Source organism: Camellia sinensis, chromosome 5, assembly GCF_055761805.1.
Source record: "Camellia sinensis isolate YWXY chromosome 5, ASM5576180v1, whole genome shotgun sequence".
Taxonomy (NCBI): domain Eukaryota; kingdom Viridiplantae; phylum Streptophyta; class Magnoliopsida; order Ericales; family Theaceae; genus Camellia; species Camellia sinensis.
In genome coordinates, this window is record NC_138965.1 from 183,805,740 (window position 1) to 183,823,204 (window position 17,465).

The following is a 17,465-nucleotide window of genomic DNA, read 5'->3' on the forward strand; positions in this document are numbered from 1 at the left end:
CAAAGAGTGAGAAAATGAAATAAGAAAAATGATTATTTTTTAACTTTAAATTGTTTCTCTATTTTTTTTGATGTGACATTTTGTCGTTCATTATAGAATGCACTAGAGAGAGTACACTATAGAATATCCGTAAAAATGTTTGTGTTCCTATCATTTTTGTTAAAATAACATTAGTCTTTTTATTTATAATTTGAGAAGTTTTTTATTTTATAAATAAAAAAAAAACAGAAACTAAAATGAAAATCTTGCTTGATAGACTATTTTTGAAAGGAAAAAAAATGAAAATAATACTCCTTTAAGAATTATTTTTTAATTTCAAACATTGTTTTACTTAAAATAAATTTAAAATAAATTAAATGTTTCGTGTTTTTAAACCTTTCATTGTTATTGTCTTTGAAAACATGAAAAAATAAAATATAAAAAATACAGACAATATCAAAAAAATTAAATAACACCACTCCTGTGCATACTTGAAGTTTAATGCTTACATTTGAAATTTAATTTTCGTACTTGAGTTTCACATTTGGACTAAACAGCATTAGTTATTCACATAGATTTGTCCATCATTACAGCATAACATTTACAAGATATTTCTGGTGTAAATTTCAGCTTATCATTACTGTGGTATTTGTAAGTTCACCATGTATGTAATCATACAGACAAAAGGTGCACGTAGATGTAAACCTTATACATCTGGATTTTCCTGAAGAGGTGGGTCAGGTACCATCCACTATACGGACTTGGGGTGCAGCAATGACTAAGTCACAGCAGTGATCTGCGGTGAGCTTATGAAGGTTTTTTTTTTTTAGTCTTTTTCAATTATTCGAACCGTTCATATTATACAGTTTCGCCGATTATATTATTCATACAAAAAATCAAGTTAATTAGAAATCTGTAACCCCATAATCAGATTCAAATTGTTTTACAAAAATTATCAGGATAATGTCAACCGGTTATTTTTTAAAAACCAAATGTGCTCTTGTTATAAAGCTATAGATTTCCAGTTAATTTGATTTTTTGCATGTATGATCTATTCAATAAATCCTACAATATGAACGGTTCAGATTATAAAAAAAGACTTGAAAAAAGCCCCCTACAAGCTTACATCAGCACCCCCAGGTTCCCACATACATACATATATTTATATTGTGAGAGGTAAGGCCTAGTATGATACGGATTGGTTTGGTTTGAAGGAAAATCAAGACCAATTTATTGTTTACAATTTTATAAAAATTTGAATCAATTTAAACTAAACCATTTAAACACAGTTCAATTCGGTTTGAAACTACAGATTCATATAATCTATTAATAAAAAAAAAAACATAAAATATTTTCATTTCATGATTTTTTAAAATATAAACATGCATATTATTACATCATTAATTTACACAAATATAATATCTATTTTCATAATAGCAGCATCAATCACCAAATTCAAAAAAAAAATAAATAAATAAAATTGATTCCACATTAGACCATTACAAAACTAAAACTAAAAAAAAAAAAAAAGAAACACAACAATGGCAACAAAATTCCATAGCAGCAAGAGCTTCATAGCAGATTATTCCACACCAAATTTCACAAGGGTATGATATGAATATAAGAGGTATGATAGTATGTCTCAGGATATATGATATGAATATAGTCTAAATTGCATAGGGTCCAACCCAAAATCGTAAAGTGTAATCCGAAACCGATCCACGAAACATGGTTCCTCAATTTTTCAATCCAGAACCGAACCATTGATTCCAAAAACCAGTCCAACTTACCGGATTGGACTGGACTGGATTGGTTTGTAGATTTTATAGATTCCTTGTTCAGTCCTAGTGAGACCCACCTCGAGTGTTGATTCGATAATCTGAATCGTTTGTTTTATAAGACTTTTCGTGTATATTATCCATGATAAAAATTAGATCAATCTATTAATCATAATATTTTTATTTTATTGTATTTGCCTCTGAAAAAATAAACGACAAATATGTTTTTAAAAGTAGACCGTCTAAACATAATAAAATAAAAAGGTTGCGAGTATCCTATCAACTTAATAATTTTTTTCATGAATGATACACAAATAAATACAAAAAAAATAAAAAGATTATAATAATTACATAAATTTAATTTTTTTCATAAATAATACACTAAAAATCCTGTAAATAAATGGCATAAATTATCAAAACAAGATACATTAGGTATCCCAAGTGCTCGTCATAACAAGTTGGCACTGTCCACCATTATTGATACAGATACTGAGTTCTAGACAGACATACAAGACTACTCATAATAGTTTTACAACACATAAACTCGCCACAGGAAAAATTGTTGAGGCAACATTAACGAGACAAATTTTATTTATTTATTTTTGGTTGATTTCATGTCCATTAAATTATTTGAATGGAAAAAAAATTATAAAATGACTACATACTTTAAAAAGTACAGAATTTAAAAAATAAGAAAACCACCGAACAACCATTCCTTGATATATTTATGCATTTATTAACACTTGACATATTTATGAATATCACAATTTTGTTGACATATTTATGCATTTATTAACTCTTGACATATTTATAAATACCATAATTTTAAATAAGGTCAATATACTTTTTAAATATGAAATCTACTTCAGATCAATCATAACATTGTTTATAAAGTGGCTAAACAAATTCATTTTTGAAGCTTCATCATGCTTTTTAGTAAAGTTTTGTTTTATAAAAATGCGTCATATATTATTTACATTTAGATTTACCGTGAACATCATCATTACATTATTATAAATATACACAAAAATAATTATATATAAAAAAAAAATCTCCAAACACTTATGCATTTACTAATTAGAGAATTCGAATCTGAAACCTAAGAGAGACAAACCTCTAAACTTCAGTTATTATTACCCATTAAACCAATCACCTGTGATTAAAATCTCCAAACACATAAGAATATTACTTGTACATAAGTGAGCATAATCCAGCCACCGACACTAGTGAGATCTTGCCATCACTAGCTAGCCTATTGATTTATTCACCTATTCACTCACCACTTGATTCATTTATTCTTAATATATTTTTTTAGTAACTCAAACACAATCCTAATTATCATAGTGTGTATAAACTGCTGAGCTTAGAAAATTTTCAAAATATGTTTAAATTTAATTTATTTACATAGCAAACCTATCTTGAATGAAATTTTGATTAGTCAGTCTAGTTTGAATAACTTCATTTATTTTTTTGAGCCTTTGTTTTAATGTACTTATTAATAGAAGATTATTTACAAATATGTTTAAGTAACTCAATTTATCTTGCATCCTTAAACTTGGATCCCAAATTTTATTTCTTAATTTATTTATTTTTTAAAATTTTATCAATTGATAAGAGTTTATTTATAACTACGAGTCTAGGAGAACAATTACATCAAAATAGACAATCATGATCATTTATAATTGTAAATCATATAATTAGTTAACAACTGCAATCAGTCGAGAGATTCTGTCTTTAAACTTTTCTTCTCCTAGGGCTTTTAGAGGCTGTGGCAGTCGAGGTGGGGGAGGGGGTTTTTAGCAACCTCCGGCCTCCTCTTCTCTCCCTCTATCCCTCTTTTCTCTTTCCTTTCCTTGCTTTGCTATCCAATATTGGAAGCTTTGGCTTTCCACCCTCCTTTGTGTGGTGTTTCTTTCTCCCCTTCGCTTCAACTCTGATCGTGGCATTCACATATCCGTCATCACGCCTCTTCGCCCCTTCCAACTGGCGTCGCCTCCACGTCCACTTCGTATTTTAGCCATCATCGCCCTCTTCCTCAGATCTACCAGATGTTTCCCTAGATCGTCCATTTTCTCTGTCGAAATCACGACCCCTCTTCCCCTGTTCTGCCACCTTCACCACCGTCGGATTCACCGCCACCACTGCGGGTAGTTTGTTGGCTGTGGGTTTGTTTTTTGCTTTTACTTTTTTGGTTTCTTTTGTGTTTTGTTCTGTTATTTGTTTGGTTATTTAGAGTCCATCGGTGTGGAATTGTTAAGCTTACCCTCTCTGTGGTTGGGATTTATGATTTATCTCAGATATGCTCTATTGTCGAACTTTTAAGATCGACTCTGCTTTGTAGTACGAGCATACACTACAAAAAAAAACACTTTTGGTGACTCTGTTTTTAGTCGCCGAAAGTCGAAATTTTACTTTCCTCGACAAAATTTTTTAGTCGCCACATTTGTCGCGTATAGGTGGTCGGTGGAGGTATTGGCGACTAAAACTTTTTTAGTCGCCAAAATAAAAGTCTTTAGCGACCAAAATTTTAGTCGCCAATAGTGTTTTACACTTTTGAAAATCATACATTTACCGACTAATAATTTAGTCGCCAATACTCACTCAATCGCTGACTACACTGTTTAGTCGCCAAAATAAAAACTTTTGGCGACTAATAATTTTAGTCGCCAAAGATGTCGTCGAAAAAGAAAAACCCACTTTTTTTTGCTTTTCCTGAGTTTCGAACCCCAACCGTCCCACATTCCGAACCTTTTTGCAACACACTCCCTCCACTATGCCACTACAACATCACATGAATATATATGCAATATATATTATTTATATAGTATATTAACCGGTATTAATACAAAATAATATATATAAATATAATTTTTTTAATTCAATATAATTTATGTAAAAAATAAATTATTTACTTAAAAAAAATTTAGGCCACTTTTGGCGACTAAATTAAATTTTTAGTCGCCAATTCTATCATTTTTGGCTACTAATTATTATTTAGTCGCTAAAAAATTAAGTTCCGCCTAGAAATAAGAGGTTTTGGCGACTAAACCTGTTTTTAGTCGCCAAAAACGTCCCCTTTTGGCTACTAAATTGAATTTTAGTCGGCAATGGACAGTTTTTAGCTACTAATTTTTTTTTTTTGTAGCCAAACAGCTTCACTTTCAGCAACTAAACTGTATTTAGTCGCCAAAACCATCACTTTTGGCTACTAAATCATTTTTAGTCGCCAAAAATCGTGACTTTTGACTACTAAATCATTTTTAGTCGCTAACCCCTACATTCGGCGACTAAACTACCTTTTAGTCGCTGCTACCCTCATATTTGGCAACTAAACTCTTTTAGTCGGCAAAAGTTATCAATTTTGGCAACTAATTCCATTTTAGTCACCAATTGTACTACTTTCAGCGACGAAAAATGTAATTTTAGTCGCCAAAAGTGCTTTTTGTTGTAGTGATAAGTACGAGTATGAGATGTGCATCTGAATATTTTTATAGTTTTCTCTTGTGCTTCTCGCTATATTTTTAATTTGTTTGATGTAAATTTTGGGATGGATGGATTCTTATAAATGCCGTTTGACTTTCTTGAATGAAATTTTCTATGAATCAAAAAAATAAAATAAAATAAAAATTAACAACTATAATCTCAAGATATATAAGCCAAAGCTCACATGGTGTCACATTCTTCCTTGCATGCCATATGATTCTATTCACACATGAAACTACATTACTAATTTAAAACTAACAAAAGTCTTAAAGACCCCAAAAGTTTTACTAAAAACTCTATCAAATGTCTTACATAAATGTAAAATTTATATGAGATCCATATTGTGTGAGTCGCACATCCATATAAGACATTTAATAAAAATTTTAGTAAAATTTTTAAAAACTCTAGCATTACTCTAAAATTAAATTTAAAGTTCCTACTCAATGACACATCAAAGATCCTTCATGCAGGCTTGGTATAAATCCTCCTCGATGTCTTCAATGCAAACTTCAAAATCCACGTATCTAACAGCTTGCACTGTACCTAAAAGTAGCTTCAAAAAAAAAAAAAAAAAAAAAAAAAAAAAAAAAAAAAAAGAAAGAAAAAAAGAAAAAGAAGTACCTTGTTTGTTGGCTTTTTAATTTTTTTTATGTCATATCATTTCTTTATTTTTTTGTATTTTTTAAAAAAAAATTAAAAAGTTAGTTTTTAACTTACTTTTTCAAATAAGCCGTACCTATTTTTTGTTAGGAAAATTGCAAATTAGTGGTACCTTCACAAAATATTTATAAATTGATGAAAATTTTTATAACTTTAATTATTAAAATTAGTAAAATTTACCACTGTTTTGATTTTTTTATTTTATTTTAAACATGCACTAATTTGCAATTTTCCCTTCTTTTTTTTTCATTTTCCCGAAAAATATAAAAAATTTATTTAATAAATTATTTCTGATAACTATCTTTGAATTTCCTTTTTCTCAAAAAAAAAAAAAAATCACTTTTTAAAATATACCAACAAATTATTTTCAAATTTTGAAAAACAGCTTTCACAATTATTCATTATTTTTGTTATAAAGAGTATCAACAAGAGATCAATATTCTGGGAGATCTTTGTCATCTCCAGCTTAAAAGTAATAATCATCGTCGACAATTCCCACATGCGTATCACATTCTCAACCTGCAAAATGTACTCCTATTTTTTTTACTAGGTGAGATCTTTGATTCTGTAAATCCAAGCCTTACACTATGTTTGGAATTTAGGAGAGAAAAAAAAAAAGAGAAAGGATTAATTAAGTTATAAGAGAAAAGAAATAAAATGAGCGTAATTTCTCTCCTTTTTGTTTGGATAAGGAAGAAATAAAAGAAAAGAAATGATTATGATTTCTCTCATTCTTGTTTGGTTAGATTTCATTAAGAGAAAAGAAAAGAAATTATTTTATATTATATTACCAAAATAACATTTTTATATTTTTAATCATTTTATTTCTTTTATTTTTATAGGGACAAAATTAATATTTTAAAAATAGTGGTTTCTTTTCTCTCTCAATCTCTCCACTTTTTGAAAGATTGAAAATGAGTCTTATAAGAGAAATGATCATTTCTTCCAATTTCTCTCTACTTAGATTATCCAAACAAGTAAGAGAAATACACACCTCTCCATTTTCTTTTCTTTTCTCTCCAAATCACTCAATCCAAACATAACATTAGAAAATTACTTTCTATGCAGAGCCTTAATTAATTAATTGTTTAATTCACACTAAACATAGCATATTCGTAAGACTAACACATGTGGCCCATCCCCAATGGAGTGCAAGTCAAAGATAACAAAGAAAAACAATCAAGAAAAACCCAATACCATAGATCTGTATTTTATTTCATCAAGGTTATGATTCAGTTGAATTCCCAATGGAAGGATAAATTACTAATACACTCTTAAAATTTGATTAAAATATAAATCGTCTTTTATAATTTTAAAAATTACATTCTACCCTCTAAGATTTTTAATTTCATAACAAATTGTCCATTTTATAAATAAATTATCAAGTCAATTAATAGTTTTTAATAATGTTAAAAATATGTTTCAATTAATAATTTAAGTGATTTTATTATTGTATAGGAAAGCAATTATGAATTTCATTTTTTTAGTTAATTATGTTAAATAAAGAATTTTAATAAGGGGATATTTGTAATTTTTCAAACCACATGGCATAATCTGTATTTTAAACAAATCTCAAGAGTGTATTTGTGATTTACCCAATAAAAAATTATAATTTATGAGGACTATACAATTTTAAGTTTAAAAAAAAAAAAATGTGAAAAGAAGTATTTGGCAAAAGAATCCAAAGCAATAACACGATCATTATATGCTAAGACAACACGGCTAAACTTTTGTGGTTAAAACAAACTATATATAAAACATAAGAAAAAAATGTCCGAGTGGACGGGAAAAAACAATTACAAGAAAATGGACAAGTATAATTGAATTTGTGGGGGTATTTTGTGAGTTTATTTTTGATAAGTCGAATCTTTTATATTGTAAAATTTGTTAATTAAATCATTCATAAAAAATAAAAATAAAAAATCAAGTTAATTAAATATTTGTAACTTATAACATGACCACATTTATGTTTGAAAAAATAAATGCTCAGTATATTTTGATAATTTTTTTTAAAAAATAATTATAGTCCAATCATAAGCAATACATGTCTGATTAATTTTATTTTTTATATAAATGATATACTCGATAAACCCTATAATATAAATGATTTCGATTATCACAATAAAATCGATACAAATCTCAACCAGCCTGCTGTGACAGCACCCTCCATTGTGCCCACAAAATGAGAGAGAGAGAGAGAGAGGATGGAGACGTAACCTTTTAACATTTCTTTCATGGAAGTCCAGTAGGGTATGCTTCTTTTCTTTTCTTTTTTTTTTTTTTTTCAAGTGCTATGAAAAAGTAGTTTTATTTTTATCTGAAGGAAAGTGACTAACAGGAGCCAGGTCAAACCAAGCCAACATGACTTTTTAGTAATTGGGTTGGGGTGGGGTGGGTTTTCAACATATATAGTATATAATAACAGAATATACTCTTGTTTATTAGGTCTCCTAGTCTCTTCACCAATGAGACTTGTAACTTGGTGGTAAATTGAACCCAATTTGGACTCCCGCCTCTTTCCCAGAGGCACTTCAGTATATTAGTTGTTAGAAGTGCATTCTAGTTATTATGTAATGAAAAAAAAAAAAAGGATTAACAAATTTCATAAAGAGCAACTACACTAGCATAGCAAGCCACCTATGGATCTAGCTATAGGTTGTTTAATAAATTGATTAGCTAAGCACCACCTCTAATTTTAATTTAATCCCTTTTACAGAGGCTGTGGTGTTCTTGATGCATAGTACTTACAAGAGTAACACCAAACACCAAAAACTACTAAAGCTTATTGTACTAACCACTATGGTAACAATAGTAACACAAAAATGGTAAAAGCCAACAGTGAATGCTAAGATGATAACCTGTCCCACCTCCTACAAACATTATCAGAGAGAGAGAGTCCAAATTTATGTTAATTATTGGACAGGCACCATACTTGTGCATGTGCTACAGTTATTTATGTGTCGTACTGGGATGAAAACTGACATAAGCTTTTCAGTACACGCTTGCTACAACATTTTTGCATCCTTTATTCTCAACAAACTCAAGAGACTACATATTTAATTGATAATTACAATCATAAATCAAATATTTGATAGTCGCTATCATAGATCAAACGCCAAGAATATGCTTATTCATATTTGGTATACCTAAACAATACTTGTCAACAAGACGGCTAAGGAAGGTTCTGTGTTACTCATGGACGGTCAAAGAATCTCATGTCCCACTGCTTGGTCCAAAAATGTATTTCAAAGGCTTGTGGAAATGAACAACTCTCGGCTACCACAATACATGAAATGTGCAATCAAAGCCTGATATGCAAAACTGAATGCACTCTTCAATCAAGAGGGGGTTCCAAATTGAAGATCCTCATTGATCTGCTTGTCGTCAACTATAATTCAATTAATCAAGTTTGCAGATCAACTTTTAAACAGCCACCTAATTCATAATTTCATTTGTTTTCAATATAATTTATTGACTAAATCTTAATCCTTGCAACAATAATCTGAAGACCGAACAATTCATGCATGGTATCACATTCTTCACATTGTGCACTGTGTATTTCAGATTCTATTTTCTCCAATAAATCAATGCAATGTCCTTCCCGTGTTCAAAACTGCTTGCAATATGCCTAGAAGGTATACCTCGAGCTGAGTCTCCTTGTGCTAGTCTGAACTGAACTAAACTTAAATTCCACCAAAAAGAAACCGAAAGAAGAAGAAAGAATTCAAAGGGTTTTATTAATGTGCTAGTTTTTTTTTCTTTTTCCTTTCTTTATTTTTTGTTGTTATTATTATTATTATTATTATTATTTTCCCCCTTCTATTGCCTCACACGCTAACATCACTTCCTACATTTGCCACAAAAGCAGTCAGTCATCTAGCATTACAAACATCCTTAAACATTGACTTGCCAATCAAACAAGATCAACAATTTAAAAAGACCAAATAATTCCCCAAAACAATTTGATGTTTGAAATCTACAGGGCTCTGTCGTAGATAATAGTTTGATTCTTGTAAGTTTGAGGTTATTACATAATCATAAACACAATCAATAAACTACAAAATTGACAAAACTAGTCCACCAAAAAATTGGCCATGAAAAACCAAGAGTTGTTTCACATTATTCACTGTGTGATCACTGATTAAGGACCAAACCTAGTATTAGTAATACTGAATCCTAACTTGTAATCAAATTCACCACTCTGCGTTCACTGTATGATAACAATCCATTCTCAAATATATCCTCGATTAACCATACAAAAACTAGAATTCAAAGCCCTAGTTGCACAAACAGCTAATAAATTATACTTCTATGCTCCAATAAATCGAAATCATCAATATCCCATGCAAAACTTTAACTAAAACAGAGAAATTCTAAACACAAAAATACAATTCGTAAAGAACCAAATAAAAGGACAAACACTTCAAAATATACATAAAAAGACACAACCAAACTTCTCTATTTTATTGCAAGCATAAGAAAGCATCATCGATGAATACATTTATTCATCAGACGCAATTATTTCAAGCTACTACAACTCAAAACCCAAGAGGGAAACAAACCAAACAAAAACAACAGTCTTGCAATCAACAACAACAGCATTATTAGACTCCCAAAGACTATTGATAAAGTGGTTTCAATGGCTAGATATGTTAAGGTTGAGAGACTTATTGAACCATGCCTTCCAACTACAATTGCTCTTCCTCACAATCCTCTGCTTTTCCTCATCAATGACAGCTTTCTCCGACTGGGGCTTCTTGCAGAGCATGAAATTCCTAACTCCAATCGCCCCAATTGCCTCCCATGGACTCAAAGCTTCAAAATTTATCAAACAAAAACCTCAAATTAAAGATTGAAAATTTAAAAACTAGTTATGGGTATTGAAGAAATTCATCGAATTGGCAATTATATACCTTCAGGTCCAGCAATGGGGGAGCAGAGGACGAAATCATTGAGATTGGAGCCGAGCACCGGTAGTCGGCCCTCGCGGGCATAGGACTTGAGCGCAGTTTCCATGACGGCAGCGACGAGCTCGCCCTCATGGACTATGAATCGGATCGGACCGGCGCTGCCGAGGACGGTAATGCTGACCAAGAGGCGGTTACCGCCCTTGATGGCCTGGTTCTTCTTCTGCTTGTGGAGAACCATAGTTGATTGCGAAGAAAAAAAAAGACAGAAATTATGAAAAGAAGAGAGAAAAATCTAGCTGAGAGAAGATGGGTTTTGGGGTTTGGATTGGTGTGGAGAGAGAAAGCGATGGAGATTTGGGGGGAATGGGTTTTAAGGGTCGAGGCCGAGGCAGCGATAGTACCAGCCTTCTTTGCAGGATCCGAAGGAGAAAACAGAGGAGACAGAGATCCCCCTCGAAGGAAAGGGGGAGAAGATGAAGCAATTGCTTGAGATTTCCACCATTCACAATGGGACAGATTGAATTTTAGAGAGAGAAGCAAAAATTGCAGAGAGGGAAATCTAGAGAGAGAAGCGAAAATTGCAGAGAAGGGGAGGGAGAGGGTAGTGGTTGAGATTAGGGGGATGCGGAGGAGACAGAAGGATTGGCATAGTATTGCGCTATTTATTGGGGGAGTTTTTTTTGGGGTTAGGGTAAAGTAAAGATTTCGGATTTGTTAAATTTAAAAATCTTAATTTTGCGGAGAGCTTTTTTTTTTTTTTTTTTTTTTTTTTTTTTTTTTTTTTTTTTTTTTAACGAGAAAAGGGGTTATGTGACGTCATTACGGTCCCGTAGGTCCTGACTCCGGAGTAATCGAGAATTAACTCTTACCAAGTGAAGGACCCACCATCAGAGCACCAATGAAGCGTAACCACACGTCTCAACAGAGGACAAGTTGTCGAGAGGAGTACAGGGCGTGTTCTCTAAAGAGATTTCAAACACCCCCTCTCAAGAATCGACCATGGCTCAATGCTAGGGAATGCACTGCATTCTCCACCAGGCCACCAACCCTGGTGGTAATTTTACGGTGAGGTTGATTTCGACTTATTCGGCAATTGGAAAAAAAAAAAAATAATTTATTAATTTATTTGAATTATTTTATTTTATTTTTACGTTTTTTTAAAAGAATAAAAAAAATTAGGTTTTTTTCTTACTATCTAAAATAGGCCAATTGGATTAATTTGGATTTATTTTGATGATCTAAGATTCATTTATCTTGTATAACTAATTAAGGCCTTGTTTGGGAAATTGATTATTTTAATTGATTTTTTGTTATTATTTTTGGCTAACTAAAACAGTTGTGTTTGGGAAGATGATTGATTTTTTTTTTATAATTGATTTGATAGTTGTGAAAAAAAAAGTGAAATGATCATAAATTTGATGTGATTTTTTGTGGTTGTTTGACATGTACTAAAACAACACATGCTATTTTAGCAAATTATTCTATTTAGGTCGTAATTATCTTATTTAAGTCACATCACTTCTCTATTACTTTAAACCCAACTTATATTTCACGTTTTTTCATAAAAAGTTAAAAAGTATACTAATTTAGCACTTCTCAAACAACTCCTTTATCTTATTGATTATTTTAGCTTATTTTGTCTTTTAGTAAGCTATTTTAGCCAACCATCTTCCCAAACAAGGCTTAAAAAAATTATCTATCTAAAAATTCAAGTTGATTTAATATCGATGATCATACTATTAGATTATTATTTTTATACAATCTATATGTTTTTAAGAATAGACTATTTATATATTATATTATCTATCATATATATGATTTAATCATATGATTATTTATGTCTAATTAATTTAATTTTTTGTATGTATCTTTTTCAAGCCACCAAAATTGGCGTTCACATATATAATAGTATAGATATATTTATAGTATTTGGTGTATTTTTTATTCAATTTATGAGGTGAAAATAATTTTAAAAAAATTTAAAAAAAAAACTTCCTTTTTTTTTTTGTTACAGGAAAATTCTCCTACTCGCCCACAGGTCCAAGGCAGCGTCTTTGTAAAGATCACTAGGTTATCCTGTTATCCATTCTGAGTTAGGAGACTATAACTTGAAAACTTGTCCCGACCTCCCAAGACAAGTTTCGCTTAAGTCAGGACTCGCACAACGGGAAAGTATCGAACCCACACCAAGTGTAATGAAACTGTTTGAAACTAACATTTTAATCAATTTTGCTACACCCAGAGGATTAGTCCAAAAAAATTTGAACCCTGAGACCTGGGGGCTTAATCCCTAGGTCTTGCTATTGAAAGACACATTTAACTTTGTATTTTGTGTACTTTAAACTTGATAAGTTATATGGAAAAAAGGCCTTTTGAAGAAAGAGATTGCGTTCAAAAAACATAAAAATTGAGAAAGAGAGAGAGAGAGAGATTGAAACATTCAACGAAGTTGTTGCTAGGGCTGCAAACGAATCGAGTTGAGTCGAGTTGAGATTTGCTGAGCTCGAATTCGGCTCATCTATTTATCGAGCTCAAGCTCGATAAGGAACTGGGCTCAAGCTCGGCTTAACTCAACTCGTTAATATTAATGAAACTCAAGTTCGGCTCGGCTTGGCTCAGCTCGATTTTTAATATTATTTATATTATTTAATATATAAAAAATGTATTTATATTATTATTCATATATATATATATATATTTATATATTATTTAATATATAAATAATATATTTATTATATAATTTAAATAAAGATAAACGAGTTAAACTTATGCGAGCTCGAGTTCGGCTCATTTACTAAACGAGCATAATATTCGAACTCGAACTCGACGGGTTTACTAAACAAGCAGAGTCGTTAACGAGCCAAGCCGAGCTTGTTTATGAACAATTTGATTCATTTACAACCCTAGTTGTTGCACATCGACTGATTATAATTTTTTTTTCTTTTCATTTTTTAAGATCTTGTGTAAATCAAACATTAAAAATTGGAATTTTTATTTAAATCCTATAAAAAAAATGGGACTTACGTATAAATCGTACTAAGTAAACTTATTTTTAATAGGTCCTATGATAATTAATGATATTTTTTATCATATACTATTAAAAAAAGTCACTAATTGTTAATTTTCAGCGACAATTTGAAAATTATCGCAAAAAAATCGCAAATTATAAGTTTTAGCATTAAAAAATTATCATAAGAAAATGTCACTAATTTTCAACTTTTAACGACAATTTAAAAAATTCGTCACAGAAAAATATCACTAATTATAAGTTTTAGAGACAATTTAAAAAACCGTGACAAAAAAAGTCATTAATTATCAATTTTTAGCGACATATATAAAAAATATCACAAATAATTATTTTTAGCAACGATTATACTAGAACTTATTTTCAGTAAAACTTGATTGGAATTAAATCCAATTATTAGGACTCATTAGTAGTTTACCCAAAAAAAAAATGTATTACGTTAAGGATAATTAAAATATTTTGGGTTATGCTAGAGACCCCAAATGATTTATTAAATTTTCTACCAAACCTCTCACATGGATATGTGACCTACATACATATGAGTTTGTGTAGATCCCACATTCATCTGAGAGATTTGGTAAAAAAATTAATAAATTATTTGGGATCTATAGCATTTTCTAAATATTTTTGTTAATTTAAGGGTAGTAATTTTTTTGGGTCAAAAAATTATCTTTAATTTAAGAGTGGTTTGGAATAATCTAAATAGTGACTTTTTGACTTTTTAACTTTTTTTTAAATTATGGACAAGGCCTTAGTTTCATTACTCTACTACCTCTAACTGGCATTGCAAGGCTTTGTTTGGCATACCTACTTGGGGCTAAAATAGTCACAAAAAGACAATATAAATTTTTTAGTTTAATAAGATAAAACATCACATCTGAATTATAATCATTATATTTTTTCTCTCATAAAAATTAAAATAACTAAAATTTTTATCTTAAACAAAGATTTTTTGACCTTAAACTAAAATAGTCAAAAAAAAAAAAAAAAAAAAAAACTAAAACACTATCCCACATCCCAAACTAAGTGCCGTTTTGGCAACAAGTCAAAAACGCCACGTTTTGGCAACAGCTCAGAAACGCCAACCCATGCCCACTGCGTTTTCAATCCCATTTGGGAAGACCAAATAAGCAACACTCAAATTTACCAAATTACCCTCTGAAATAATTTAATTAATTAATTTAAAAATCAAAAAGTAAGGATATTTTGGTCATTTTAGGTGATGTGATATTTTTAAAAAATATTAAATCAAAAATCAAAAAAGTTAACTTTTTACCAACTTCTCAAATCACTTTCAAAAAAGTTAAAAAACTTGGTAAAAAGTCAAAAACTAACTTTTTACCAACTTCCCAAAACACCGCTAAGACTTTACTCTACTATCTCTAAACGCCAACAACTTTCCAATAACTACCACCGATTGTCTATGACCATTTTTCAGTGAGTTTCCGATTAAGTGAAATTTCGCTGAATGAGCATTCTCTTATAACAATTTGATGGAGTTAAATTTCATCATGCAAAATTAGTAAATTTTTTACTTTTTCAAATTGAAAAAGTTTCAAGTTATAGCTAAAAAATTGGGAAAATTACTATTTCGGGGAGGGTTTTTAAATTGGGTGCATCACTACGGTTTCATTTTCGATAATCCAAACTATTTAATATATAGACGCCGTCAAGTACGTCATGTTTGCAAAAATTACGTTAATCAGATATCAATAGACACTTGATCAAATTATATTTTTGTCAATGGCTCTTGATCAAAAAATATTTTTGTCAATAATTTATTTTTTAAATCATATTTATCATTAACAAAAACATGATCTGATCAAGGGGCTATCGATACCCAATCAATATAATTTTTTGCTGAGATGAAGTACTCGACAAACTCTAAATATTAAACGGTTCAGATTATCAAAATGGAACTCATGGTGAGCACTACGGGCCCAACAATACCGTTCAATTTACTTTGTAAACTGAAGAGAAGGCTTATCCTTTAAAAATTATTACACATTAATGAAAATGTTTATAATTTTAACTACTAATATTTATAATGTTTACTACTTTTTTATAAATTTTTTTTTTCTAACTAACGTGTAATTCTCTTCAAAAATAAAAAAAAGAAGAATTTTCAAGTTATAGTTACGCTGATTTTAATTGAGCCTCACTAATGGATGGTAAAAGATAGAATTGGTCTCCCAAATTAATTATTCTAGTAAATTGGATACCAAATTATTCACACAGAAAAATAAATCTGCCGTCAAAGTTATTTAAATATTTTGTGATTGATTTGTAAAAGTTATTTAAAGGGACAATTTCATTACAATGGTGATTTTGAAAAAAAATTATAAATAAATGATAAACTTTATAAATATTAATAATGAAAAAATATTAATTTTTTTTTATTAATTTATAATTATTTTTTAACTACACCATTATTTGTAATTTTCCCTTATTTAAACCCCTCATGAGGATTACTTCCCTCCGAGATCGATAATTCGATCACAAAAAAAGTCCACAAAAACACTTGATATGCGATTTGACGTCACAAAGCAAACGGTAAATCAAAATCAAAAGCGCTGTGGATGCAATTCTTCAACAACTAACAGCTGCTCATCCATAAAAGTCACCACCAAACCGGTGGCTATAGACTAGTTTGGGCGCTCGTTTGGCACGTTGATTATTTAGCTATTTAATTATTTTATAAGAAAAAAAAAAATTGTACTTAGAATGGCTTATAAAAAAAATTTAGTTGAATAGATGATTTTGGAAAAAAAAAAATACTTTGTGTAATATGTGATATTTTATTTTATTAATTATTTTAATATTTTTTTTTTATGTTTATTGATAATTATAGCCAATTTAACTCATCCTAGAGAATCATGCCATGATGCCATGTATACATATACTAGTTTTAAAGGGTCGGTGCAAAATACGGGCTATTATTACAGTATATTTAAATTTTATATTTTGATAATTTTTTCTTTAAAATGAGAATGTTATTATATGAAATTTAATAGAATAAATAATTAGATATATGATATAATTATATAAATTGTATTATAAATAATAACAATTAGAAAAAAAATATAATAAGGCCTATCATTTTAACATAATTATACTCTTTTCTTTTTTAGTAAGACTAAAATGACTGAAATTATTGCAAAGGGTATGAAGGCCCAAAGATAAACAAAATAAAATATACATTTTAGTACAAAGAGGTAAAAAAAAAAATTATTTTACATCTGTATGACTAACGAATTACTAATAAAAATTGAGCTAAGTATTATGTAAATTATGTTGGTATTTTTCTATAATAATATTAGAAAAATGTATAAGATAAATTAAATAGAAATGGCAAAACAAATTTTTTTTAATTAAAGAATGAAAAATCATATAAAGTACAAAATTAATAACATAGGAATCATAGAACATATTATAAGACAGATCTATGTAAACATACAAAATAATATACAATAAATAGTTTATATTTAAAAGTTTGAAGAACAAAAGATAAGAGATGCAAATCGAAATCTATGTGATACCACAATTTTCTTAAAACAGATTTACCACCTCCCGATAGGTGCTGGAGGTACACCGGCATTTGTCTCCCAGGAAACAACGATCAAAACCAAC

At 29.7% G+C, this 17,465-nt stretch overlaps 1 protein-coding gene across 1 annotated transcript; it reads right to left on the reverse strand.

Moving 5' to 3' along the window:
* Positions 1 to 10,331: 10,331 nt before the first annotated feature.
* LOC114270521 (uncharacterized) lies at positions 10,332 to 11,518 on the reverse strand. Its single transcript, XM_028212058.2, has 2 exons — positions 10,814 to 11,518; positions 10,332 to 10,715 (listed from the first exon to the last, which is right to left on the reverse strand). Exons 1-2 carry the CDS (start codon positions 11,046 to 11,048, stop codon positions 10,537 to 10,539), a joined length of 414 nt encoding a protein of 137 aa, XP_028067859.1. The 5' UTR covers positions 11,049 to 11,518; the 3' UTR covers positions 10,332 to 10,536.
* Positions 11,519 to 17,465: the final 5,947 nt, after the last annotated feature.

Excerpts from the sequence above, each read along its gene's own strand:
- LOC114270521 (XM_028212058.2), bottom strand. The coding sequence starts at position 11,048 with ATGGTTCTCCACAAGCAGAAGAAGAACCAGGCCATCAAGGGCGGTAAC. Across the intron at positions 10,716-10,813 it reads CCCCATTGCTGGACCTGAAG|CTTTGAGTCCATGGGAGGCA; the intron begins GTATATAATTGC and ends TAAATTTTGAAG.